Here is a 23253-nt window from a genome sequence, read left to right as displayed (position 1 = left end):
AGAAAATCTAACGCTAAGGAGAGTGCTAATAGTGTCTGTTGCTCGCTCGCACGCTCGCTCCCTTAATTTATTTGTTTCTTTCTCGGATATCATTTTCCCCTCAAAACAAACAGATATTGATTTTTGTTTCGTTTTGTTTCCGATTATCCAAACGGGAGCCAAGTTTTTTCCGTGGAGATTCTTCTTGAGCTCTGCTTCAAATGGCGGTTTCCGTTTCGGCATCAACGATTGCTTCGTTGAATTCGGGGCGCTCTAATCGTTTGGCGGCTTCGTCTTGCTCGTCGAAGTTATCTTCGTCGTCCTCTCTCCAGTTTCCTCTGCGGCTCCAGCGAGTTCGAATCGGGACCACGGGGGTGTGTTCTCCCTCGCGGCCTCGAGTTCTTCCTCTGGTAACAATTTTGAGTTTTGTGAACCTTATGTTCTGTTTGTTTCCCTAGAAAATTCGGAAGAGTAATGGATAGTTTATAATCCTACAATTTCTGGAAAATTACGGGATGTTTTTTCCTTTTCTTTTTTGCAATTCGTATTTCGTTGTAGTTATGCTGAATTCTTGTATTCCCTAGGCGAAAATATGCAAGATCGAGCTGCTCTATCTGTGGAAAATTCTATAGCAATGGGCCTTGTTACTTCATAAGCTCATTTGGGATTCTTACATATATTTGTTTGTTGCCTGGGTTTTAAGAATACGAGAATCCCAACTTAATTGAGGAAAATAACTTCTCACTAAGTGTATGGTTGAAAGTAAGGTGACATATAAGCGAATTGCGATTGCTTGGATGCAAATGAAAGCTAACAGCTTGATACTTTGTGATTTGAGATGTTTATCAACTAATGCCTCTGCAATCTTGATGCCGTGAATTAGACATGATACTGTATGATGAAGTAGAGTTAGCCTCAGACATCCATTCCAGATTTGATATTGAATGACATGTATGATTCCAGACCAAACGATTTTATGAAAACCCTTTGACTGGTTTTTCAGGTTCTTTACTTGCAGAGAAGGCTTTTTCTGTGGTTATATTTTTTGGTGCTTAATAAAAAAAATTTCATTTGTTTTGAAATTTGCATGGTCTAATATATTAGCTTGTCTTAAGCAATTGTGCATACAAATAATCTTGAGCTTTCTTCCTAGGAAGTACAGGATCTTGTTTAACTCATAATGTAGTTTTTCCCAATTATTCAGTTAGAGGCAGCTCCTGTTAACTTGTCTAGATCACATGGCCATAGGGTTAGGGATTATTTAACCGGTAATAAGCTGTCAAAAGTCAACAATCAGAAGTGTTTCGACACTTTCAGAATGTCAATTCTGATATGAAGTGAGATGGCCAAATTTTTTTTTTCATGTTTCTCATTCTTCATTGTCTTACGCATACCAAAGTATTTGAAAAGATATTTGATTGTTGTTTTAGACGCCCATATTAATAGAATTCACACATTTAATGCAAACTTTTATCACCTGAATGACTCTCATTTTTATATGTATGGTTATCATTGGTCAGTTAATGCACATTTTTTTTGAGATTCAAACAAAGCAGTTATTTAATTTGACTATGTTGTGACTATCAAAAACTAAAAACTGGCTTTGCCTAATACTTGTGTGCTATGAACAGGGGTGGAACCACCCATAGTCTTTGTTAGGGGAGTAGCCCCCCAAAATTATAAACTCCTCTGAATTTTATGTCTTTTATGAGGTAGACCCTCCAAAATTAATTTTTTACCCCCAAAAATTCTTTTTTAGTTTCCCCCACCCCACCTAAAATTCTAATTCCACCCCTAGCTATGAACTACTAAGTTTGAACTGCTCTTATGAAACAACAATTGACATATGCAGCCAAAAAATTTTCCTGTAGGTCAAAGCCAAGAAGCAAACATTTTCCTCCCTTGATGATTTGCTGGCTAATTCTGACAAACCTGTGTTGGTTGACTTCTATGCAACCTGGTATGTTCTTCCCCGCTTCTCTGTACTTTCCTTTCTTTCTGTATTCATATTTTGCCAAAGAAGTATCATGAGCTGAGATGGTCTCTGACCATGTTGTCCACCTATCTTATGACCCGAAATGATAATGTGCAAAATCACTTAATTTGGAAGTTTTATAAGCTTTTGCATCCAAATTTTGTAAAACTATGGTTGTCTTGTGAGTAAACCATGATTCCTGATGAAGGTAGTAATTTTTCTCCCTATAGGCTATGGGTGAGTCAGAATTCATTATTCAGAGTAACCTCTAGGCTAGCAAATATTGATCAGGAGAATATGATTAAACTGAAAATGAGTAATTCAAGCTCTGGTTTCCAGGTGTGGTCCTTGTCAATTCATGGCTCCAGTCCTCAATGAAGTCGGTTCTCAGCTGAAAGATAAGATCCAGGTGGTGAAGATTGACACCGAGAAGTACCCTAGCATTGCTGATAAATACCGAATAGAAGCTTTGCCTACTTTCATCATATTTAAGGACGGAGAACCATATGATCGCTTTGTGAGTTGAATTTGCATCTTTCTTGCTCTTATCTGGGAGTCTTTTAACTTTTTCCACCCAAGGATGTTTGTGCTTTAACTTATGAAAATGCATAGAAATCTCATCATTTTTTTTTAATGGGCCACGGAAGTCTCATCTTACACTAGTAAAAGGCCCCTTTTTCAGATATTTTCAGTGTAATTGCTTTTAATTGTCCAGTTTGGACAAATCAAGGGTTAAGTAGTTGAGAATATTTGGCATTACATGCCAATTTTTAGTTTAAGCCACTGATAAAATAAGTTGGCACCATTTTAACTCAAATATTGCTCTCTTTTTTTCCGTCTTTATATATGTTGATTGTGAACCAGAGTATTGGTTTAATTATTTTCAGGAGGGTGCTTTGACTGCAGATCAGCTCATCCAACGCATTGAGAACTCTCTGAAAGTTAAGCAATAGTTGAGGTAAACCTTTTTTTTTCCAGCTTACATTCCGAGTGACACTTTATAGTTAATCTGTTCTTTTTGTCTCATCACTGTTCTTCTCTTTGTGTTCTTTCTTTTTTCTCTTTCTCCCTCCCTCTTATTGCCCATTGACTTTTTGAGTCCAGCGATGGCAACAAGCTCTTAGATTGGAATATTGGATTTGATAAATGAAGAATGCACAGGAAATTGCTGGCCTTCTTTCAGCGCTCCCTCTCCAATTTTTTGTATCTGGCGTTGTACCCAAAAAATGTGACGACTGACGTGTATGGTCCTTGTTATGTTACCCTGGATTATGTTAAAAAAATTAAGCCCAGTCAAACAAACATTGATGACAGATTGTTTGGATTACAAGGGATCTGCACAAAAGTTGCATACGTATTGAAATTTTGATGAGAAAATTTAAAATTTTCTTTTTTATGGTAGTGAAATTTTACATATTACATCTAGCATGACTAATGATCTCCGCGTCCTCGATGTCATTTCTTAGACAACATGATTTTTGCTAATGATTCCACCAAACTTATGATAGCCTGATTGGCCGTCTAAAAGCTTATTTTTGCAACAATGTGCTGAGTTATTTACGTGGTTTACCTATTTTTGCAATTAATATGGTATCAAAATAAATTCAAAAGTTATTGGAGTATGTCAAAAAAAATAATTTACTCTTTATAGTTAAGCTAAACCAATTGTAATTATTCACTTGGGTGTGATTATAATAATACTTGCTTATGGGGAGTCGCACATAAGAGGTTTAAATAATAGGAATTGAGCTTTATCAAAGTATCAATGTAATTCAAGATGTTTCATGTTAATACAATTAAGGATTCTCATTTTGAGAGTTAAACTTTTACCTTATTATTATATGCCTAATCGCTTTGAAAATTTTCCCCAGGCCTCTTTTACTTGCCGTTACTGGTCAGTTTCTACTTTAAAAAAACAAAAAACAAAAAAAAAAAAATTAATGCGAGTTTATTTCACTTATTATCGGGTATTTTTTGTAGGAAATATAAAAATAAACGAACAATGGCAATTTGGGCTGCCCGTTACAAGTAAAGACGAACGTGTGAGAAAGCAGAGAAATGGAGGGGGAGATGGAAATGAGCATGAGTGCGAGCGAAGATATGGAAATGGGGGAAGACATAACCCCACCACTCCCTCCCCTCGCGTACTCCCTCCACGATGCCTTCCTCCTCTCTCACTGCTCCTCCTGCTTCTCCCCTCTCACCAATCCCCCTCTTCTCCCTACCAATTCCCCCCTCTACTGCTCCCCTCGTTGCTCCTCCTCCTCTCGTCACGTCTCCACCGCCGAACTCCACCTCCTCCAATCCCGCTCCTCCACCACCGCAGACACCTCCGACCTCCGCGCCGCCCTCCGCCTCCTACAATCCCTACCCGCCGCGTCTCGCTCCCCCCGCGCCGGACGTATCGCCGGATTGCTCACTAACCGCGATAAACTCCTTGCGACGACCGGAGACGACGAGTTCGTCGGAAGAATCCGCGAGGGCGCTGCTGCCATGGCTGCGGCGAGGAAGATGCGGGACGGCGACGAGGCCGAGGCCTGGGAGCCTGACGACGTCGCTCTGAAGGCGGCGCTGTGCTTGGTACTAACGAACGCCGTGGAGGTGCAGGATAACACCGGGCGCATCCTCGGCATTGCCGTGTACGGCCCGAGCTTCTGCTGGATCAACCACAGCTGCTCCCCCAACGCTTGTTACCGCATTTCGCTGCCTTCTCCGCCGGCGTGTTGCGCCCAGGCGAGACTTCGGATTGTCCCTTGCGCTCGCCACTGCCGAGAGGCTCAAGTAAGGAGCTGAGCTCTTACCGATTCTTCAACCATTTTGTGGATGAATTGAGAGGTGTGAGTGAGATTTGATTGGTCTTTTGATATTTTGTTGCAGATAGAGAGTGGTCTTTGTAGCACTAGTGAGTTAACGAAAGGTGTTTCTTTTGTTCTCTTTTTCCAACTCTGGGGCTTGTAAATTATGTACGTGTATCAGTGAATTTTGGTGTGTTCATTGCTATAGATGAGGTGTGCGAGAATAGTGGTCCAAGAATTGTTGTTAGGAGCATTAAGAGGATTAAGAAAGGGGAGGAAGTGACTGTTGCCTACTCCGACTTGTTGCAGCCTAAGGTATTCTTCTTTCCCATTTCATGGCCTACATTTTTAGGTATCATTGAGTTTGAATGCATAAAAAGACATGCTTTGCTTGGTCTCTTAAACATTTTTTCTTGTGTGTTTCTCCTCCTTTTATGATTGCCTGAAAAATTTAATTTCTATTAGAAATGTGAGCTCCAAAAGCCTTGAACTGCATGATGCTTCAATGAGGCTGAGTTTGTTAAATCATGGGAAAAATACCAAAATAGCACCATATGGTTTTGGCTTTTAAGCATTTCTCTTTTCTTTTCTTTTGTTTTTGGGGGTGGGGGGAGTGTGGTAGTGGGGGTGTATTTTTTCTTTGGGAGTATAATTAATATTTCACAAGCAATCCCTTAGAAAATTTAAAACAGGGATGGAAGGACTTATTTGATACTACCTCAAATCTTATGTAGGATGTTTCTAATTTTTTTCTTTTTGTCGTTTTCAGTTGATAGAACTAACAATTATGTTTTCATCTGCACTTTTTGTTGTTAATTTGTTGGGATTTGACTTTCTTCCCTGCACCTCCCCCCGGGCAGGAAGTCCTTTTAAAATCTATTTATTATCTAAATCACTAAGTTCTTTCATTCTAATATTTTGTGCACATTGTTTCCCCAGGCAGTGAGGCAATCAGAATTATGGTCAAAGTATCAGTTCATCTGCTGTTGTAGGCGATGTAATGCTTCATCCCTGACTTATGTGGATCATACTCTGCAAGTAAGATTTTGAGCAAAAAGGTGTACTATATTTGTCTGAATTTTTGTGCCCTCATAGGCTCATAGAGCAGCATAGTATTGCAACTTGAGAAATAATTGGTTTATTATAAATAAATATTCACATTTTTTCCAGTTGGTTCTATTACTTCCCTTTCCTAATTCTGGTAACTTTACTAAGATAAACATCTGTCAACCTTGAACTGAGGTTTTAACCGTGTACTCACTTTTAACCTCTCTGAACCTCATATCATCTGACTGAGAATTACCTTTTTTTTTTTTTTTTTTGGGAAAATATGGAAATTCCTAAGCTCTATGAAAGATTATTTTCAACTTATGTTAAAGTCTTGTGTTATCTTCTCTCCAGGAAATTTCTGTGGCAACTCTTCACTCTTCCAGTTTGCATTCTGATCACAAGTTCTATAGTGCCAACGCAATTAGAAGGTTGACTGATTATGTGGATGATGCTATAACTGAATATCTGTCAGTTGGTGATCCTGAATCGTGTTGCAAGAAGCTTGAGGACATCCTCAGTCAAGGTCTCCTTTATAAGCAGCTTGAAGGCAGGGAAGTAAAATCACAGCCAACATTCAAGTTGCATCCCCTGCACTACCTCTCTCTAAATGCCTATACAACCCTGGCTTCAGCATATAGAGTCCGTGCAAGTGACTTGGTGGCGCTGTCTTCTGAAATGGATGGGCATCTGTTGGAAGCTCTGGACATGAGAAGGACCAGTGCAGCGTACTCATTACTGCTTGCAGGTGCAACTCACCATCTTTTTCACTCTGAATCTTCTCTGATTGCATCTGCTGCAAATTTCTGGATAAGTGCTGGGGAATCCTTATTAACTCTTGCTAGAAGCTCAGTATGGAGTGAGTTTGTAAAAAGGGGTCTGCCTGTAGCAAACCTTTCTTCTCTCTCAAATAACATATGCTCGAAGTGCTCATTGAGGGAAAACTTTAAAGCTATTCTATATCACAGGCAACCTCAAAATACAGATTTTGAGGGCATATCTAGTGAGTTCCTTGATTGTGTCACTAATATTACACAAAAGGTCTGGAGTTTCCTGATTCACGGTTGCCAGTATTTGAGAGTATTTAAAGATCCCACCGACTTCAGCTGGCTTGGAACTATGAAATATTCCGGTATAGGGAATGTTCAGCCTCATCTTAGCAGCCCTGCTGTTGATTCTTATCATGGGACTGAGAGAAGTGTTTCTATATGTGAAGCTCATATGTATATCTTTCAGCTTGGTGTCCATTGCTTACAATATGGAGGGTATTTAGCAAGCATATGTTATGGTCGACATTCCCATTTGACTGATCACACCCGAAGTATTCTAGAATATGAAGAGTGTTTGATAAACTGTTCTCATGCAACACATTGAGTTCTGAAACTTACCAGAAATTTATGCACTGTCTGAGCAGTTACTGATTAACATGAGGTGGTTGCTCAGAGACTTCATGAACCATTTATCCAAGAGTTGAAGAGTACATTGTCATGGAATGGAAGGTTTTGTGAGACCAATTATGAACGGAAGTTTGCATGCGAATAGTAATGAGATATCACACCATATTTGAACATGTATATCTATTTACAAATTCATGTTAATTTTATACCTAGTTTTATAATCTCGTGCTTTTTAATCAACAGTTACTTTTCTTGGAGGTTTTTTTTTGAAGCATTTCTATCATGCAGTCTTATGGCAGAACTGCTGACCACCAATACTCGGAGAAACACTCAGGAGTAATATAAAATATTCGGTATGCTTCTTCTTGTGTATTTTGTTAAAAGTATTTGCTTCAATCTTTCCACTATGAAATTTCTGGTAGAAAAGAGTAACCAAGCAGCTTATTGCCTAAATGATGACACGATCTATTACGGGCTTGTTTGAGATTGCATTTGAGGGGCCTAAAAGTGCTTTAAACACTAAAAAAGTCTATAAACTCGTTTGGTAAAAAAATTAAAAGTGTTGTTAATGGTCTAAAAAACTTAAAAATTGCTAAAATGCACTTTTGGCAAAAGCTTAAAAATGAAGTTTTTGCTCAAAAGCTTTTTTTACTTAAAAGTTTTATTTCTCAAACGCAATCTCAAACAGGCTTTAAGACAGGCTACAACTTGTCCAATGCCTTGGCTTGGGCTTGCTTTTTGTTTCAACTGGCCAGCCCAGCTTATCAGCACTTACAACCCAAAATATATAGTTTTGAATTCAAGAGTGAGAGCAGGTTATCTTATAGTGGGTAGTCTTCCCCATCATATGGCATTTCCAACCATGAATTGAATCTAAGATCTTCTCTTTATTAATGCAAAGAAATATCATTTTACTTGCAGTAGCTTGCTGTGAATTAATTATAATGGAGCTGTTGAACAAACCTATTTCTTGGTGCACAGTTGAGGCTAAAAACATTAGATGTTCATTCAAAGTTTCAAACTCTTTTCTTTTTTTTTTTCTTTTTTTTTCTGGAGCCATTCAAACTCTTTCACTAGTGGAAAGAATCAACACTAAACAGTGTAAACTCAATCTTCGTTTTAAAACATAATGCTAACCATGCCAAGATTGAGAGTTTTGGTTTGATTACTTATCAGGACCATGCACTACCCCCCCTACAAAAAAAAGAAAAAAGAAAAAAGAAGGGTATTAGTGACTTGAGATTTGTGACGTGTCAATGGCCAGACACATCACTAAATGGATTGTGACGTGTCATTAGTGATCTGGGTCACATGGCAGTAATCCACCAGTCGATAATTCCATTTATTGACCTGTCCAATTGCAACACGTCACAAATTGGTGACGTGTGGAAATGCTCACGTCACACTCCAAAGGGTGACATGTGTCATCCAGATAGGAGTTGTGCAGTGATTGAAGACGATCTCATAACGAATTTAATTTATTAATAATGACAACTATTAAAGTATCAAAACTTTACTGGATTATTTAAGACTAGAGTATAAGAATTACTCTTTTTATAATTTTTAGATAAATAAAATAAAATAAAGAAGAATGTTATTATAACATACAAGTAAAATTCACCAAGGAATCCAAGACGTTCAATTAAGGGTATGTTTGGTATGCAGAATAAGTTCGTAGAGTATAATAGCTATTTTATCTTTAGATTAGTTTTTTATTCATGCGCACAAAAGAAAAATCATAGCTATTCATTTTTTGTGAGAATAACACGTCAATCTTAAATATGTTAAAAAGCCCTCAATTGACCTAAATTAAGCACATCTTATTGCTCATGTTAGATCCCAACAGGCTACCACCTAGGGCTATAACCCACCAATTTCTTGTGCAATCAAATCAGAATCTCTTTAGCAATCAAAAAGCATCTTAAGAAATTTGATTACAATATAATTTTATTTACCAACGTATTGTAAAATACCTAACAAGAATAAATATCCATATTTCATTGTTGTAACCAAACTAATGAATAATATTAACCATTGGAATTGGATTAGGCGCGGTAAAAAAGTTACAGTATATGTAATTAGTTTTCTTTCATGACCTAAACTAAATCCATAAATTATTTCATTCAATTTTCTTCCATTTCTACTAATAATTTTTATTTCCTATAGAGTAGTTATAAAACGTGGCTTTTTAAACTGTCTGACCAGTAGATAACAAAAAAGAAAGGCTTGAATAGTAGGTTACATAATGCTCCAAAGAAGCTCAACCAGCAGTCTAACGACACAAAAATAAAGAAGGTGGACCCTATTGATGATCAAGCATTTTTGCTTCTTTGTAATGGGGCAAACCGGAAACGTGGCCACACGATCGTGGTCCAATGGGACCCGTTGCCGTAATCCAAAATCCAGAAATTAATTTCATATATAAACCGTCCATGCTGACAGCTACACCCATCATACAAAATAAAATACCAACAGATTTTAGCTTCTTATCCAAACACGTGTCTCCCGCGGCTCTCAGCTGGTTCTGATTTGACATGTTTTGGATTGCGCAGCAACAAAAAAAAAAAAACAAAAAAGCCTGACCATTTCCTAAATATTAATCTTTTTTTTTTTAATTTAAAAATTACACTTTTTTTTTCCTAAAAAAATGTTATTGGGCCCTATATTTTTAGTTTTTTTTTTTTTTTTTTTTTCAAATAGAAGACATTAATATAAAATATTTAAAATTATTTATTCAAACAAAAAACACCGTCTAAAAAGAATTAATGAACGAAAATATTCTTCAAACACACAAATTATTTTCACATTCATATCACATCAAATCACTTGTTTAAACAAAAAAACAAAGAATACCCCAAAAACACCTTAATGATTTAGATAACTATTGTATTAACCGTTAGGAATTTAAATAGTTATTAAGTATAAATTCAATAGTTAAGATGCTAAAAATATTATATTAATATCTGATTTAGAAATATTAGTACAAAAATTTCACAAAATAGGGTAAAGCTCAAAGTAATTTCCTCCTTTTTTCTTTGCAACAGAGACTACATGGGTGGGGGTCCGGGGGACAATATTTGGTTCTTTATCTTTTGGCTTTTACTTTATAGCCTTTTGTTTGATTGGTCTTCTTTATTCAGGTTATTGGTCATATCAAATGTCAAAACGCCGTTTTGTTTACTTGGATTTAAATTCTCAACCTCTCCTTTTAGATATAATTTGGATAGTGAGAGTTGATTTGCAACAACTTTTACTTGAAACATTATGTTTTACTTACATGTTAATTGAAAAAATAATTGAGATTGAGAATTTCTTTTTTTCTTTCTCTCTCTTCATAATACTTATCTTAATTTGCCCATATTATCCAATATTACACCTAGGTTCATGCACGAGCAAGGCTCCAAGTCCATATATATATATATATATATATATATATGAGAAATGCTAAAGTCTTAACTTAGCTGTCTAATTTAAGTTCAACTTTTGCCTTATTTTTTTTATAAAAAAAACTAAATAGCAAATGAAAAAAAATGTTTGAAGCAATAATATTTATTTTTGGTCCTTCTTTTATTTGATATTTTTAAAAAAATTAAATTTTTTTTTTCATAAAAAAAAATTACATTTTTATGAAGAAAAATGTCATTTTGGAATTTTAAAAAAATACCAAATAAAATAAGGACCAAAAATAGATATTATTGCTTCACACATTTTTTTCATTTGCTATTTAGTTTTTTTTTTTAATAAAAAAAAAGGCAAAAGTTGGACTTAAGTTGGGCAAATAAGTTGATACCTATCATCCCTATATATATATATAGTCACAATAGGACCGAAAATGTTAAGGTCACAACATAAATCCAACTTATGGCCAACTTCTCTCTTACGTGTCATTTAAAAAAAAAATTGATAGCGAGGATTTTGGGATTCTGAAAATTTGGGAAAAAAGACAATTTGCTTTGTTTAAAATTCAAATTTTTTTTACACGTAGGAAAGAAGTTGGCCATGAGTTGAGTTTGTGCTATGTTCGTATCAACCTCCAATAGGACCACCATAGAAATTGTAAAAATAGATAAAGTCTTCAAGAAAATGGAAAAAAGAAACTAATAATCTTATCCCATGCAAGAATCATTATTTTAAATGTTATTTTGGATATAAGTGGTTTATTTAATAAAGTTTTTTTTTTTTTTCATCATATAAGTATGAGATTGAATCTCGCTTACATCAAGTAAGCAGGCGGGTTTAAAAGAAGATAGAACAATATTTTTCCATTTATAGCTCATAAACCTGAAAAATGTAATAGGATACATGAAAAAGAAAGAAGAGAGCGAAAGCGAAAAGAGAGCGGAAGAGAAAGACAATAAGACCCATAAATGTAAGATTTGGGAATCTAAAGATAGTAGAGTGAATGATATCACAACATATCCTGTGATGAGGGGAATTGTTTTCTATAATAATGATTTGCTTTCCATGCAAGTTGGAGGTGAAGATTTGATTATGTTACCTTCTATATATGTGTTGTGTCGAGTAAAGCTAAACGTCTTCTTTATGTCTTCTAAAAATTGATGTGATTTTTAAAATCATTATTGGTATCATATTTTGTATAAGCTAAAGACTCAGTGACACGAGCCACTAAAATGGTAGAACATGCTGATTAATAATTTATTGATTCAGATTATTGCAAGTTTACAACCGAGCTCAAAGTTGGTCAATGCCATAGATATAGTGAAAAAAGGTGGTAAAAATTTGAGAAGAAAAAAAGAATTAGTTTGATTACTTTAACAATCACATTATATATATAAAATTGCCACCTATATAAACATAATTCAACAATCACATTATCTTTTTTTTTTTTTTTTTTATTTAATCAAATGTAATAATATTTTATGTAGTGTATTGGAAGATAAGATAACGACCTTCTTTTCATAATTCTTCCTGATCTCTTTGAGATCAACTTTAATTAATATTAAAGGATGAGATGTACAAGCAAACTATAAGAAAAGAAAAGGTCTTTTTAATTTTATTATTTATTTAAGGAGGATGTGGGGGAACTGATCAGGAAGAGGGGTCATGTGTAATTGATGGTGTTGATGACAATTCAAGGGAAAAGAGAGTTGTAAAAAAAAAAATAATAATAATAATAATAAGGAAAAAGACAGTGTACAAGTTAGTATCTTGGTGTGAATATGCTCTTGCCGACACCAAGCCCATATTTTAATGGGCCCCGGCCACCGGCCATTATCGATTGCTCTTAATCAAGGGAGCAATTTCAGCCTTTACTTTCTTGGCCCCCCTCCCCATTTTCCCGGAAAAAATAAATAAATAAAAATCTGTTCGAAAAGAAATCCTTGTCCTGTGGAAGGGTCACTTGCACATTAAATTATTGTTTGAGAAAAGGTCATCCAATGCTATCAGTCGCCACATGTACCATTCTTATTCGCCATCCCCCTTATCCATTCCAACTCACTTTATCACATTTCAAAGTTAGGTAATCATTAAAGCCCCCCCCCCCAATAAACCAAAAAAAAAAATAAATAAATAAAGTCTAAAAACTTCGTCGTATAAATGATTCAAAAAAGTCCCATAAAGGTTTCTACTGGTGGAGTGAAGTTGAAGTTTTGGATACCATGATGCAAATCAACAAATATATATATATAGGGACGGAACTAGGAGGCCGGAGGAGTTACGGCTCCCCGTTTTGAATTTTTTTTATTAAAACATTTATATGGAGTTAATTATATATATTTGGGCATAAGAGTTAGTATCGGCCTCTATTAAAATTAGGTTTAGCTTCTGATGAAAAATCGGTGCGTGTATATATACATTAGTGTTATAATTTATTTCCATAATGGACGTATACTCAAGGCACGTAAGTGCCATATATGTGGACCATTTTACTCCATTGAGGTGCAATTGTATCAAAATTTATTTCACTTTGGCCCATTTTGAATTGTTCTATGAAAATAGTAGGTGTGTGGGGAAGGCAAGAAGCTGGCGGATGAGGTTGACACCTAACCGTAGACCAGAATTAATGGAGAAATATATATATATATATTGTAGTAGTTTGCCAGCAAGCTAGGTTATATATCCATGTCACTTTTTTAATTTGCTTACTTTTCCTATTATTGTCAATCTTGCTTTATTGTATTCACAAGATAAATAAATCTTGGAAGACTATTTATCTTCAAGGAGGGAGAGATTGATCATACAATAATTAAGTTTTGTTAATTTGAAACTCTTTCTTATAATCAAGAAATTTAATTAATTATATGATCACATGGTAACATCTTTCGACTCTCGAACCATGCAGAATAGGATCGAACTGTCATTTCATAATTTAGATTGGCATTTTAAGGGGTATATTTTAAAATAACGTGACAATATATACACTATTAAATACCATAAAATATAATTGGACCATTTTGCACCTTTAATTTGATTTTTTTTTTAATAATTAGCTGCACCTGCGCGGTGCATGTTCAGCATCGATGCCGTACTTAATTGATCGATCACATGCAAAAACCAATAAATAAAATCAAAGAAAATTAGATTCACTTTAAGCAAGAATGTCGGCAAGGTGGTATCTGGTAACGTATAAACTAAAACAACTATATATTCCTAATTATCTCATCAAATCGATCCACCTGATCATCCCGTCAACTGATCTAACTGAGTTAATTAATTAATCTCACCGTAAAATTAGGGTAATAATCTTGGTACTAAGGGCTGATGATTTTCACTGCGACAGGAAAATGACAAGTTTTTTAACCACTGCTTAATTACTCCCGCCTTTGGCATTATTGTTAGAATAATGATGATATAAGGTCTAGTGGTATCGTGTTCCATGGTGGTGCATGTATGTGAAGTTTGGTAATTTATATATTAATTAATTTTCGATCATTTAATTCAAAAGAGAAATTCTCATAAATCTAATTATCTTTAATTATAATGATCTTAACCAACAACCCACTATTTTTAGAATTACTAATTAATTACATTTGATCCATGCAGGATTTTGTCTATAAGATTTCATCAACCCTAGCTAATCAAATATTCTTTAATATATATTTTTGTCTAATTTAGATCAAATGCGTACACCTGATCCAGTACATCTCACCTTATGATATTGCAGGCTCCATCAAATATTATAACAATGATTTATTTTTATGATTAAAATTAATGTGAGAATTGGTTAACTTCCTCGATCACTTTCTTAAAGAGTCTTTGGTTTACTTTACATTGGGTTATATATATATATATATAAATAAATATAAATATATGCTAAGAATTCCTTTTTCGAAAGAGATATATTAATTAATATCCGAATTGCAAATATGGAAAAAGATTAATTAATCCAAATTTTGTCGACATAAAGTTGATCATAAAGAGGACCTGTGAACCCACAGGAATCCTGACCGTCCATCACAACAATTATGGCCAACCACGATATGGCGAAGGAGCCAATTGAGTCTCTGGCAATTGGCCACCCTTCCCCTATAAAAGCCACTACTCTCCCAAGCTCTCTCACAGCATCATAAACCCATCAATCATATATTTTCCACCCTTCAAGACTTAACCACCACCACTGCCATGGCTGAAGAGAGGCACCACCACGGCCACTTCCACCACAAGAAGGATGATGAAGACAGGCCTTCTGAAACTGTCTACGGATCCGATGCTCCTTATTCCTCCGATACTACTACTTATTCCGAGACCGCTTACTCCACCGGTGGCCCGGGCGCCTACGGCAGTGGCCAAGGCGGATACGGCGTCGAGACCACCGATGTGGTTACCACCACCACTGAGTCCGGTGTCGACTACGAGAAGGAGGAGAAGCACCACAAGCATCTCGAGCACGTCGGGGAGTTCGGTGCCGCTGCTGCTGGTGCTTATGCCTTGGTAATTATATACTACTTTTTCACTTTCTCGTTAGGGATAATTGTTTTAATTTTGGCTAATTTTTTGTGATGATGAAATGATCAGTATGAGAAGCACAAGTCATCAAAGGACCCAGAGCATGCCCACAGGCACAAGATAGAAGAGGAGGTTGCAGCTGCAGCTGCAGTTGGAGCTGGAGGATTTGCCTTCCATGAGCATCATGAAAAGAAAGAGACAAAGGAAGAAGAGGAAGAGTCTCATGGAAAGAAGCACCACCATCTTTTCGGATGAAAAGAGGAGATCGATCTCTTCCAGTTGTCCCTTGATTATTATTATTATTATTATTGACTACGTTGTTTTTCTTTAGTTTGTATGTTGTGCTTATACCACCAGGAAGCAGCTACCCTAAATAATACCTGTGTGGGAGTGAGTTTGTGAATGCTTCCTTGCTTGGTATATGTCCTTGTAAAATCTAAGGGTGTGATCATCTATCTGATGCATGCCCTTATTTTCTTTTCTTTTTTTCTTTTTTTATCTTTTGTCAATGTTAATAATAATATTTCCTTTCATTAATTTAAGTCTTCTAGATCTTGTCATCTAATTAAGTAACTTGTCTCTAATATTATTTTTCATGTTATCTATTTTTCTTTTTTACTTGATGAACAAAAAAATTGGCCTGATTAGGCTGATTTAATGACACCAATTATCTAAAATTACCATTATGTGTGTTTTGACTTTCTTGTTTCTGTATTTTTATACAGATATGATAGCTATACATCCTTACATTCTTCTCTGGCGCACTCTTTTTCTCATATTTGTATTTTTCAAAATTATCATTGAATCTGTGGGGTACATATAACCCCACACAGATCAAATGGTAATTTTGAAAAGTAGACGATGGGAGCTAAAAACCAAGGGAGGAAATGTATCATTTTTCATTTTTCTAACATGAAATTGAGAAATGCCATCTACCCAATATTTCACTCTCATCTACTCAGTTGATCATGTGTCAGTGATTTAATGATTTATGGACACCGTCACATCGGTCCAATAAAATGAATTTAGAAATAAGTTACTTAGCTGAAATTAATCAATAGCCCATGCATAAATAATTTCTTTTGCTGTTATTAATTAGTCAAATCATAAGACGTACCATTGGTCGTTGAATTTTGGTTTAATTAGAAGATAGGCCGTGGTTTTAATTAGTTGCTTGGCAGATCTGATGAAAAATATGATAGGAAATGATTTTATTTTTATTTTTTTGGCTAAAATCTCCTCAAAATTAAGCCTATTATTAACGGTCCCAACTAACAAAATTTAATATGTTGTCTTACGTACACGATATTTCCATTAACATGTGGTCTACTGCAAACGTACATTAGCTAGGCTCCCTACCAGATAGGAATACTGAACGTGAGGCATATCTACCTTAACTACCCACTTCAGTTGTTGAAAATTAATCAGAAGACAATTTAATAATGCAGGAAAAAGGATTTTTTTAACTTTTGCATATTGAAGCAACACAAACTATTTCAACGCATGCAATTAATCTTTCTGAGCCTCATAAATATATTTATAATGTTGTAATTGAAAAAAAGTGCCTACATTCTTTTTATGACCATATAATTTTTTTTACTAGACTCACAAATATTTAGATTACTGAGAGAGTATAAAAAATTTCGACTCCATATAATCTCTAAGGTAAAGTCATTTTGTGTACCCATTCCTCTTAGATAAAACTGCGAATCCGCTCATATAAATTTAAGGAGAAAATTTACTTTACTCCCTGAAGTTTTAGGGGTTTTTCAATTCGAATCCCAATGTTTAAAAATTGGCAATGTACCCCCTAATGTTTCAAAAATTTTCAATTCAGACTTTCCGTTTTTAATTTCCATCTAATTGGACAGAAATCATCCCACGTGCGTCTCATGTGGGATTTTGATGCCCTCTATTCCAATTTTACCCTCATTAAAACCTATGAATTTACATAATTACCCTCAATTTCATAGGTTGAAATGTAATGTGGTTGGAGAATATAGTAATATACCTACAAGGCTACAACCAAGAGAGAGGGGAGATAGCATTTCATTCAGTCTACACAAATTATGGTCCTCAACTCTCCTTTTTCCCCCCTCTCTCAAATTGATTAGGAAAAAAATTAAAAAAAAATTAAAAAAAAATTATGGTCCTCCAGGCTTATATAAGGAATGAAAGAATCAGATAGAGGTAGGCTGTTTTTCATTCCCTCAAAGAGCTATCATTATTATATATTGTTGTTGTTGTCCAATATTGAATAGTTTTCACACAAACTCCAGAATAAAATATTGTTGACGCAGTCCAGACCGGCCCAAATCTTGACCGTCCATTACGACATTCATGGCACTCACGATGGCGGGAAGGCTTTTTCATTTTGTTCCCTTTGTTTTCTGTTTTTAAAAATAAGATGAAAAAATAATCATATTTAGTCATTAGGTTTTCATTTTATTTGGATTTAGTGGCATTCAATTTCAAGAATCAAGTCTTTAGGTTTTATCCAAGTTTAAAATAGACTCCCCTATTACTTTATAATAAAAATTAACAGTTTGTCATCTGGCACGTGTATCTCATTTGACATATCAACGTCCATCTCAACACCCTAATACAATATCACACCAACGGAACCAAAATCTTTTGTTACTGTGGGTTTTCTCTTTAGGTTTCCAAATTTTATATTTCTCTAAATTCTACGTATCAGATTTGTTGATGTAGTATTATATTGTTTATGACGTGTCAAATTAAACATTTGGCACATACAAACCTTCAACCTTGATAGTAAAGTGACCGATAGGACAACTTATTTTAAATTTGGCAACTTGAAATTAAAAACTCTAGGTAAGTAAGATGAAAACCTAGCTAATAAGGGCTAGATATAATTTTACCTTAAAAATAATCCAAAATATAAAACCCTCCAAATTAATTTCACCTAGCCTTTAGATCGCGTCACAGTACTTTAAATTTTCTAACAAAAAAATAAAAACAATATAAAAAAAGTAACCTCGCGATCATCCTAAGTTTTTATTATCATGTTACTTAATCAGAGAGGTTGACAAATAATCATATATTATAACCATTCAATACGTTATAAATACCACCGCACCCTAACCCAATTAAACCCATTAACAACCTTTCTCATTGTCATTCGGCAGAATACAATATATTCCTGTATATTTCTGATCAAGCCATATTCATAGTATTCCACGAAAACCATGGCAGAACACCACCACCACCTCTTCCACCACAATAAAGATGAAGAAAACCCAGAAAAACCTGTTGATTACAGGAAGGAGGAGAAGCACCACAAGCATCTCGAGCAGATAGGTGGGCTTGGTGCTGCCGCTGTCGGAGCTTATGCCTTGGTACGTGTATATATATATATACTGTCCTCCTTCTAGCTATTTTCATTGAGAACTTTTGCAATCATACCTTCAAATTTTACAATGTGTTAGTTTTAAGTTACCATCTTTAAAAAATTTGAAATTTTAACCCTCCAGTCAAAATTCGGTTGATGAGTGAAATCTCCAAACTTTTGTAATATTTTAACCCTAAATTGACACTATTTAAAGTTTAAGCGAATGATAATAAAAATAATGAAAGATCTTTTCTAACTCTTTTCAATTGTCAGATCTCAATTATCTTAAGTAGGAGTTTCAAAGCTCTTAATTGGAATTTGTTTGAATGATTATATATATCAGCATGAGAAGCATGAGGCAAAGAAAGACCCAGAGCACGCCCACAAGCACAAGGTGGAGGAGGAGATTGCAGCAGCAGTTGCAGTAGGGGCTGGTGGGTATGCTTTCCATGAGCGCCATGAGAAGAAAGATGCAAAGAAACAAGATGAAGAGGCACATGGAAAGAAGCACCACCATCTCTTTTGAATGTCTTTCTATTTCTCATAATGTCATGTTACTTATCACCAGTAAACGACTACCCTAAATAATATTGTTACGTGTGAGTTTTTGTATGTCTTGGTTGAAAAAAAAAAATATATATATATATATATATAGGTGCTATCTGGTCTGATGATGATGATGTTCACAAATAATATTGTAAGCTTCTTTGAAGTTTGGAGTACTCTTCCTTTTTGCATGTATTTTTGCTTGAGTTTATTGCATAATAATATATAATAACATTTGTGGCTTCTTATAATTATATATGTACACGTCAATATTGTGATCCTTAACGTCAATATTGTGGTGCCTTCGTAATTTGGCATTTTATAACCCAAATGGAGAGGTCATAAGGGAGACTCGATGGTAGAATCACTATTTTTTTTTTTTTCTAAACAAATGAGGAAAGGGCTAAAAGGGAGATCGTTCCCATTATTGATCTGAATGGAAGAAAGAATGAGAGACCAATTAGGAATGCTTTCAAACACTAGGTTGAAAGTGGCCCATTTAACTAACAAATATGCTCGAACATTAGCACTTTTAGAAACTTTACTAACTTTCCAGCTATGAAAAGATAGTAAAAAGTTGATATCCAAAATAATGGAAGCAAAGTTTCAATCCTTGAAGAGATCTGGATTTTGAATGGCTAAGAAGATGTTGATTGCATCCCCTTCTAGAATGAGAGAGTACAATTCCCTAAGAGAAGTTGTTGATCATTGAATAGCTAAAAGAGCCACTTGAGCTTCACCTATGGCGGCATATGTGGTAGAGAGCGCTTAGTAATCACTACTAGCTGCATATTATCTATCTTGAAATTATTATTGTCTCTACCTAATTCCTTAATGTTGGATTTTTCTTTTCTTTTCCATTCATGGTTAAAAATTAGGGTATATATATACTTCATGAGTAACCGCACCATTTCAATTTGAGCAATATTATTTAGTAGACAGTTATACGACTATCAGATAATTTGGATGACTTGACAGTGAAAATCAATATTTGAATCAGCAAAGGCTTGTAAAAAATTTTTTTAAAAAAAAATTAGAGTTGATTTTCACTATTATGCATGTCATCTCAAACATACGTATAGCAGTCTACAAAAAAAGGATTTGTTTTGTTTGTTTGTTTTTTTTTTTTTTTTTTCAATTTACGCTATATTTCTAAATTCAAGTTTTAACTCCTTAAAAATGACTGAATTGAAATTTTGAAAACTTAAAGAAGTTAAAAGTCGAATTTAAAAACCCAATGAATAAATTGAAATAGAACAATTACCCAGGAGTAAATATATATTAACCCTAAAAATTAACAGGATTTAGTGACACTAACTGCAGAACATGGTCATCAACCTAAATATATAGTCAACTGAAATATGGGGACAATATAATGTGGACATTTTTCTTTCTGCCTGATTTTTGATTTCGTGTCATGTGATTACAATTAGTATATAATATGATCTTCTAGTAGTCCTTTGATTCTTTTGATTGATTTTTTTTTTTTTTTGAATTGATTCTTTTGATTGATTAGTATGATAATCAAATCGCAAAAAAATATAAATTTGTCTTATAAACTTATCAGTTCCACATAATATAAATGATTATTCATTAACGCAGGCCTAGTAGAAAACGACTTACGAGATCGTCTTAAATCACAAGTAGGCATATTTCTCACATTGATGATGACTCGACTCGATGATGGATATTCGATCCTCTCTATCCAAATAAAATATATATTAAAAAAATAATTTTTTTTTTTAAAAAAATCACATTCCGCTGCAATCCGTAAATGCAAATGACGAAAATGACGACCCTAGCATATGGCCTGTAGCCATTAATTTAGCCACTAACTTAGATCATGGAGCGTATTATAGATTAAAAAAATACAAAAGGGAGAATAATAATTCTTGAGATATTTCTAAAACCAAATCATTGAAATGTTAGTGAAGATCGATCGCCCCCAGATAACAGCATCGATCATATAAATTATATTCCATGAACGACAAGTTGGAATGGCAGGTAATGGAGAGAGATGGTTGAATCTGAACGCAATAATTAATTTTAATTAATTATATCTCTCAAATTTAATATCCACTAAGAATCCAAGTGGCTTGTTGTCCTCTTCTTTGGGTTCATTTAAAATTAATGTTTTCATAATTATTTATTTGACCCCAACGGGGTTCTATGATTCTATCTATCTCCGATCACGTGATTATCGCAGCTTGAAGCTATCAGCTCCATATGAGAAGTCAAAAGCAATAATAATAATAATAATATCATGTGATATGGTAAATTTACTCACATTCACATACGTTCTTAAGGGATTCAAACCGTTGATCGATCTTATTATTATCCATCAGCCTCTACTAATTATTGTCAAATATTAAATAATTAATATTTAGAGAGGAATAGTGCCCCCCACAATAATTTGGGCCTGCAGAAGCACCTTAAGTGATTTTGATGAGAACTTGAAAGCATTGTCTTCAATAATTGCAAGACCTTTAGGAGATTTGTCGCTTCAGCTTGCGATGGGATCGGCATTATTTTGTGTGGTGACCAACTCGGTCCCATATGTATGGTTCCCACCAAGAATGGGGCAATTTTTCCCATTTAAATGACAATATTTGTCTATAGGTGACGACCAAATGCCCTAAGTGGATGTTGGATATATATATATATATATATATATATATATATATATATATATATATATATATTGGTCCTAAATGTTGACACAAAGCTACAAAGAGGGCCCGAAGCCACCATGTGCTGCGTCTACAAGACAATGACTCCTCACTTCCCTCCATATTTACCCAAAACATGATGAACACAAATGAAAACAAAAGAAATGAAATTTTCTACATCGATCTAAAGCATTGGAGCTATTTCAACAAATATTCCCATTTGCATATAGCAATCATGTCAACTTTTACGGTTCTCCGTATCTCATTTTCGAGTTATGCTATTTAATCAGTAAACTGATCATTCAACTAGGATAACGTGTTAGTAAAAATCAGTATTAATGTAAGAATTGATACTGATTTTAACTGTCACATCATTATATTATTATAACAGTACTATATATTGTCTCAGAATATACCAAAATAATTAAAACTCGTGATTTATGTAAATGCTTGCTTACAAGCTTTGCTAAATGACACCTTACCCAGTCCAACTTAAACCCTTTTAAACCCAATACAATAGTCAATAGTTGGGCCTCTTGGCCCAATTACTCTAAACAACCAAAGACTCCCAACGCCTCTTTATTTTGTTGAATCAACAACACCAAAATACTTGTCATTAAGGAACCAAGTTAATTAACCGGTGGTGGCGATAGCGGTGACGGTGATGATAGCAGTGTCGGCGGCGAATGGGCAGCCGCCTCACAATATCCTTGGAGTATATCACCCTCTTCAATGGTAAACCCTAGTGAACGAAACATTTCAGGCCAGCATTGGTGTTCGATGGCTCGGATGGCTTGGCAACAGTTGGGGCCTAAATAAGTCTCTCCGTTGAGGAGAAACATTACAACCTCTCCGGTGCATGCTTGGAGCTTAAGCAAAGAGTCCCAGCAGATTGTTGACGCTGGTGGCGATAGCGTCGACAGTGACAATGGCGGCAACGGTGGTGATGGAGGAGGGGGATGGGCGGCGTCACGATCACAGTATCCCTCGAGTACAAGACCCTCTTCATTGGTAAGCCCAAGTATACGAAACATTTCCGGCAAACATTGGTGTCCGATGACTCGGACGGCTTGGCAACAACCGGTGCCAATATTAGTGATCTCTCCGTGAAAGAAAAAGAGAAGAATATCTCCTGTGCATGCTTGGAGCTGAAGCAAAGAGTCCCAGCACATTAATGTTGAGTCGCCATCCAGTTTTGAACGAGCCTTGAGGGTTGGGGTGGTGGCCAAATCCAACGGTCGAGAAACGGCCATGGACGCCATGCTCAAAGCAAGAACAACAGAAATGAGAAAGGAGAGCTTGGAAGTAGAAGCCATTGTTGAGATCAGGAGATCGATCGACAGAGGGAGAGATGATGAGTTGTGAAGGGTTTGTGAGGGTGTAAGTCATTATATAGAGTGAAGGAAATGTAGGTTACATTACGTGCATTTGGAGGGGCACGTAGAAAGTGGCAATTAAAGTACAATTAACGTTAATCAGTAGATATTCAGAGTAGCGAACTAAAAAGAATGGTGTCGGGCGCCGTTAAAAGTTACTCACCATTAGAATGGCACCATCAATGGGCAGTCCAATTAGTTTTTTCATT

At 35.2% G+C, this 23253-nt stretch overlaps 5 protein-coding genes across 5 annotated transcripts; 4 read left to right on the top strand and 1 right to left on the bottom strand.

Moving 5' to 3' along the window:
- Positions 1 to 30: 30 nt before the first annotated feature.
- Positions 31 to 3340, top strand: TY2 (thioredoxin Y2). Its single transcript, XM_059597983.2, has 5 exons — positions 31 to 389; positions 1851 to 1939; positions 2294 to 2471; positions 2842 to 2912; positions 3059 to 3340. Exons 1-4 carry the CDS (start codon positions 201 to 203, stop codon positions 2905 to 2907), a joined length of 522 nt encoding a protein of 173 aa, XP_059453966.1. The 5' UTR covers positions 31 to 200; the 3' UTR covers positions 2908 to 2912; positions 3059 to 3340.
- Positions 3341 to 3986: 646 nt separating this feature from the next.
- LOC132183572 (SET domain-containing protein) lies at positions 3987 to 7399 on the top strand. The gene is made up of 5 exons (XM_059596893.2): positions 3987 to 4735; positions 4832 to 4871; positions 4958 to 5064; positions 5689 to 5787; positions 6151 to 7399. Exons 1-5 carry the CDS (start codon positions 4013 to 4015, stop codon positions 7168 to 7170), a joined length of 1989 nt encoding a protein of 662 aa, XP_059452876.2. The 5' UTR covers positions 3987 to 4012; the 3' UTR covers positions 7171 to 7399.
- A 7301-nt stretch (positions 7400 to 14700) lies between these two features.
- Positions 14701 to 15636, top strand: LOC132184149 (uncharacterized). Its single transcript, XM_059597663.2, has 2 exons — positions 14701 to 15086; positions 15171 to 15636. Exons 1-2 carry the CDS (start codon positions 14778 to 14780, stop codon positions 15354 to 15356), a joined length of 495 nt encoding a protein of 164 aa, XP_059453646.1. The 5' UTR covers positions 14701 to 14777; the 3' UTR covers positions 15357 to 15636.
- Positions 15637 to 18251: 2615 nt separating this feature from the next.
- LOC132184865 (abscisic stress-ripening protein 1-like) lies at positions 18252 to 19064 on the top strand. The gene is made up of 2 exons (XM_059598647.1): positions 18252 to 18460; positions 18797 to 19064. The coding sequence occupies exons 1-2, from the start codon at positions 18311 to 18313 to the stop codon at positions 18977 to 18979; spliced, it is 333 nt and encodes a 110-aa protein (XP_059454630.1). The 5' UTR covers positions 18252 to 18310; the 3' UTR covers positions 18980 to 19064.
- Positions 19065 to 22297: 3233 nt separating this feature from the next.
- On the bottom strand, positions 22298 to 22984 carry LOC132183985 (uncharacterized). Its single transcript, XM_059597463.2, has one exon. It carries the CDS (start codon positions 22982 to 22984, stop codon positions 22298 to 22300), a length of 687 nt encoding a protein of 228 aa, XP_059453446.2.
- Positions 22985 to 23253: the final 269 nt, after the last annotated feature.

The sequence above is a fragment of the Corylus avellana genome, chromosome 7 (assembly GCF_965113065.1).
Source record: "Corylus avellana chromosome 7, dhCorAvel1.hap1.2, whole genome shotgun sequence".
Classification (NCBI taxonomy): Eukaryota; Viridiplantae; Streptophyta; class Magnoliopsida; order Fagales; family Betulaceae; genus Corylus; species Corylus avellana.
Note: the sequence above shows the minus strand (reverse complement) of the source record. Positions and strands in the feature narration are given on the sequence as shown.